Raw genomic sequence first — 4,989 nt, 5'->3', positions numbered from 1 at the left:
CCCGCACCCCCTTGGAGCTGGGCCTGATGCCCTGGGCTGGGGGTGCCCCTCTGAGACATGTCTGCCCCTGGGGCGCTATGCAGCCTCCTCCCTGGGCAGCGGGAGATCCCTGGGGTGGGGCGGGGGTCTCTGGAACCTCCATGCCCAGAGTAGGGCTGAGTGCTGACTCTCAGCTGTGACAAAGAGGGTGACCAGTGAACACGGTAGGAGCGAAAAATGGGGGCTGCACAGGTGGTGGGGGTGGGGACACGTGAGTGGTTCAGCGGGAACACGTGAGGACAGGCAGACGGGTGAGTGGGTGGATGGATGGTTGGGGAGGTTTGGGTGGGTGAATGTCTGAGTGGTGCATGTGGATACGTGTAGGGGTTGATGGACGGGTGGGTGGGCACGGGCAGGTGGACAACCTCACGGGGGAGTGGACAGGGGTGCGTGGACAGATGGATGTGGAGCGGACGGAGAGTGAGTGCATGGGGGGAGGACAGCCTCATGGGTCGAGGACAGAAGGGATGAGTGTGGAGAGGATGGTGTCGGGGCGCGGGTGGTGGTGACGGGCATGTGGATGTGAGCCCTGGAGGGAGTCCGGGTGAGTGGCGGAGGGACGGCAGAGGGCTGGCACTCTCTGGGGGCTGGGCCGGGCCAGCTCACCTGCTGGAGAAGCAGTGGGCGGCGGATATCACCCAGCAGGTGTGGATGAGGCTGCCTGCACAGAAGCTGTCCCCGATGTAGAGGGCGGCCAGCCAGGGGTGGGAGCCTGGCAGGGCAGCCGAGCCCCCAATGATGCGTGGCCGGAGGAAGGTCCTCTTCCCGTGCCTCCTGCCACAGGCTCGGCGTCCCCCTGGCGCTGCCTCAGGCAAGGTTAGCAGGACCGCAGGGATGGGGGGAGGCTGGCTTCTGGCCAAGGCTTCTGGGAGTAGAGATGCTGGGTCACATCCCCCGGTGACAGCTGGGCCTTTTCTGCACAGCCCAGTCCTTGGATGCAGAGGCAGCCAGACGGGGTCTGCTGCCCACCCTCCTCGGACCTCCCAGGGGTCTCCCTACCTCCTGTCCCACCCTTGGCTACTGTGGGCCCACACTTCAGACCCAGCTCTGCCCTCGTGGGCACTGGCTTTACTTCCAGGACCTGATTCCTCGTCTGTAGGACGGGGGGGTGGGCAGGAGCGGCACTGCCCACACAGGGCTTGGTGGGGATCAGAGAGGCCTGGTGCACACAAGGTGGGCTGCCTGGGACCCCCTGTTGACCCCAGGATGGCCGAAGGCCCACGTGAGAGGCTGGGGCCCAGGGCGGACTGGCCCCCTCAAGGCGTCCCATCATGGCCCTGGGCCTGCACTTGCCCTTCCCAGGGAGCTGTCCTGGACACAGGCATCCCTGGAGACCAGAGGCCGGCTGCCTGGTGACAGTCCACCTCCAACAGGCCACTCCACTCTCTGTCCCCAGTGGCCACTCATTGGCACCTGTGACCCTTAGTTTCCCCACCTCAGGTGGGGCGGTGGTCCTCCAGGAAGAGAAGGGGGGCAGGTGTGCCATGAGGGTAGCAGAGAAAGCTCACAGGGGCGCGGTGGGCTCAGGGAGACACTCCACAAGCGCCAAGGCAGTGCCCGCCGACAGCCTGCCCACCGCCCACCTGCCCGCCCTGGCGCACCACAGGCTGCCAGCTGACAGTACTCCCAGGACAGCGTGTTCTCCTTGACCACGTAGCACCAGGGTCTCTCATCGCTGTCTGGGTTCCTGGGGTGCACAGAGGGGCGGCAGGTGTTCCACAGCCCTTCTGAGACAGGGAGGGGAGCTGGGGGAGGGGGAGCTGGGCCCAGGACACGCAGCGACCCCGGGAGGAGCAGCCTTTGCTCATTCGGCCGCTGGGGACCACTGGTATTGGGTGTGGGCCTGCCCTCCAGCCCCTGCGCGCCGGCGCCTCCCGGGCAGAGGGCTGTGGGCCTGTCCCACCTGGTCTGGGCCCCAGGTGGGAGCTGAGAGAGGGCCCTGTGCGCGGGAGAGGCGGCTGGGGGGTGGCGTGCTGACCGGCAGTAGGCGTGGGGGCCCAGGCCGAGCAGCGCCGCGGCGCCCACGGAGTCCACGTGCAGCTCCTGGAAGAGCAGGTCTGAGTTCCAGGCCAGACAGCTGAGGCCCGAGGCCGCCGTGCTGGCCACGCCGCGGTACTCGGTGCCCTTACCCACGAAGCAGCGCTCGGCAGGCACTGGGGGTGGGAGCAGCCGTGAGGCCGGGGATGCCCTCGCCCCTCAGCCCCCATCCCTGAGCCCTGCACTGGGGTGGCCGCTGGCCACTCACCCACGTTGCACAGGCGGCCGGCGTGACCTGGCGGGCAGGCGCAGACGGTGGTCCCGGTGGCCACGATCAGGTGACAGGTGCCCCCGTTCAAGCAAGGGTTGCTCAGGCAAGCTGGGAGGGACGCGGGAGAGGGGCTCTGAGTCTCTGGGTGACTTAGGGCCAGTCCCGCCCCTCTCTGGACCTGTGTGGACCTGGGAGGGCGAGCTGAGCGTACTAGGGTCCCCGCCTCGGCGTACCTGTGTGTCGAGTGTCCTCGCACTGGGCGCGGCCTCCGGCGCAGGCGCACTGCTCTACCCGGCCCTGGCGCACGCGCGCCCAGCGCTCGCCTGTCTCCAGGTACTCAAAGCGAGTCTCCTCGAAGCACTTGGCTGCAGAGAGCGCGGTAAGCCCCCGGGCCCCGCCCCGGGCCCCGCCCCGGGCCCCGCCCCGGGCCCCGCCCCGGGCCCCGCCCCGGGCCCCGCCCCGGGCCCCGCCCCGGGCCCCGCCCCGGGCCCCGCCCCGGGCCCCGCCCCGGGCCCCGCCCCGGGCCCCGCCCCGGGCCCCGCCCCGGGCCCCGCCCCCGCACTCACTCTGGCCGCAGTCCTTGCCGGTGAAGGCCACGGGGCAGGAGCAGAGGTAGGAAGCGCGTTCCTGGGTGCTGGAGCAGGAACCCCCGTTGAGGCAGGGGCTGGAGGCGCAGGGGTCCAGGGCTCCTGGAGGCACCAGGCGGACGGTGAGGGGGCAGGCAGGGCCCCCACCTCGCAGCCCAGGGGTCTGACCCTCCCGGCATTCAACTCCTGGGTTCCTCGGGGTGCGAGTCCCCTGGAAGGATGCAGTCCAGCCTTCACGGCCTCTGGGGGTGTCTCGGCCCTTCTTCCCAGCGCCCTCCCCTGTCCACCCTCATACTTAGGGTCTGCAGCTGGGCCGGGGAAGCCGGCTGCCCACGCTCGGGCAGGCGGCACGGTCCCCGGCAAACGTCTCCAGCCACCTCACGGGAGACCTCGAGTGAGCGAGACCCCCCACTACACCACAAACCCCGCTGGGCCGCGCTCCGGGGACACCCTACCATTCCGGGTCCAGGATTCGCGCGCTCGGCCGCAGGGGCTGGCCTGACCGCCAGGGGGCGCCGTGGACTCAGCAGTGGCACGATCATGGCCCAGCCGCGCAGGGCGTCTCCCTCGTTCTGCACACTCCGAACCCCCACACCTCCCCAGGCCTTCAGTAAAGTTCACCGCGAGTCCCCGCCCTGCTCCAGGCCTGCTCTCCACGCCCCACTCAGGCCAGCGCTGCCCTCTGCCCCACACGCGGACTCCTTTAACCCTGATGTTTCCCCCACGGACTCTCTCTTGCTAGAATGCCCACGTGGCACCCACCTGGCTGGGCTCGGCTGCCCTGCGCCCAGGAGCACCCACCTGGAAGGCCCGGAGGCGTGGTGGCTGTGGAGATGCAGTAGCCCCAGGCCCGGTCCCGGTCGTAGTTGTGGGTCGTGGCACACCTGGGGTGATGCCTGTGCTGATGGGGGTCCTGGCCCCAGCCTGGGTGTGGCATCCTCCCAACCACTCACTCATTCACTCTCTGCACACATGCATTCTGCACACACAGGTGTACACAGCCGCCAGGCTCCCCACTGGAGGAGGTGAAGGCTGGGGATGGGTGGCCGAGGCGCTTGGAATGGCTGGTGATCTGTGCTTGACCCCCGCCCCTGGATGGACCCTGCAGGGCCCCCAGACCTACCACTTCCTGTGAGCGCTCCCCTCCGAGGTGCAGGCCTGGTGCATACGACCACCGTAACGGAAGGGGAACCTGCATGGCTGCCCGTTCTCCGTGAGCACTGCGGGGGGAGGGCGGGTCAGGGTGTCCCACGCCCGGCACCCTGAGCCCCACTCCCTGAGCGCCCCGACCCACCTTGGTCCTCGGTGCTGCTTGAGGAGGCCACCCTGGGGCTGGAGGTGGGCCTCTTGTCACGGGCCCCCTCCACTGCAGTCTCAGAAGTGCTTCTCGGGGTCAAGGGTGTCCCCGATATTGAGGGTGCCACCAAGGGAACTGGAGTCATGGAGGTCCCAGGGGTCACTGTGGCGTTGAGTTCTGGGGGCTGCGTATGGTTCTGGGGGTGCCAAGAGGGCAGGGCTAGGTCAGGCTGTGGGGGTGTCCCTTCAGGCTGGTGGGTGAACACCTCAGCCTGGGCCCCGGTTTCCAAACAGAGCCCTCAGGCTTCGGAGCAGGGACTGGGACACACTGGACGTCCCAAGGCCTCACCTGGGTCCCCGTCCCACCTTCCCCACCAGCTGGGCACCAGGGTCAGATTCTAGGGCCAGTTCTGAGGGTGGGGCTCCTAGCCGCCCCCATATTCGGACCCTGCTGCTCAGCGAGAGGAGTGGCCCCTACACCCCAGTAGGTCAAGCAAAGCTTCCTGAGGACCAGGTGAACTCCCAGGGCCTGCAACTGACCCACTGAACAAGGCCCCGGTCACCCCCAGCCGCCACTTTGGGCCCCAGCGCACACCTGACCCCTGCCTGGGTGGGGACGCTGTCTGCCTCAGCTGAGGACGTGCAAGGACTTGGACCCAAGTGGGCATGGGGAGCCAGGGTCCCCAGCCAGGGGTCAGCACTCACCCCACCGGCCTGGGGCTGGGCCCTTCCTGGCGCCAGCAGCAGCAGCAGCAGCGGCAGGAGTAGGTGTGACCCGAGCAGAGGGCAGAGGCTGGGGACCCAGGCCCGGCGCTCCAT

General features: G+C 68.9%; 1 protein-coding gene across 1 annotated transcript in view; it reads right to left on the bottom strand.

Moving 5' to 3' along the window:
- HGFAC (HGF activator) overlaps window positions 1–4,989 on the bottom strand; it is an 8,876-nt gene extending 3,887 nt beyond the window's left edge. Inside the window, 10 exon segments of the mRNA XM_007953501.1 lie at window positions 615–904; window positions 1,641–1,726; window positions 2,018–2,192; window positions 2,285–2,395; window positions 2,521–2,652; window positions 2,854–2,976; window positions 3,676–3,758; window positions 3,998–4,094; window positions 4,169–4,367; window positions 4,876–4,989. Of these exon segments, the coding sequence (XP_007951692.1) occupies window positions 615–904; window positions 1,641–1,726; window positions 2,018–2,192; window positions 2,285–2,395; window positions 2,521–2,652; window positions 2,854–2,976; window positions 3,676–3,758; window positions 3,998–4,094; window positions 4,169–4,367; window positions 4,876–4,989 (1,410 nt within the window).

This window comes from Orycteropus afer, unplaced genomic scaffold (assembly GCF_000298275.1).
Source record: "Orycteropus afer afer isolate SDZICR_OR568_19922 unplaced genomic scaffold, OryAfe1.0 scaffold00398, whole genome shotgun sequence".
Classification (NCBI taxonomy): Eukaryota; Metazoa; Chordata; class Mammalia; order Tubulidentata; family Orycteropodidae; genus Orycteropus; species Orycteropus afer.
The sequence above is the reverse complement of the archived record's forward strand: the minus strand, read 5'-3'. Positions and strand labels throughout refer to the sequence as shown.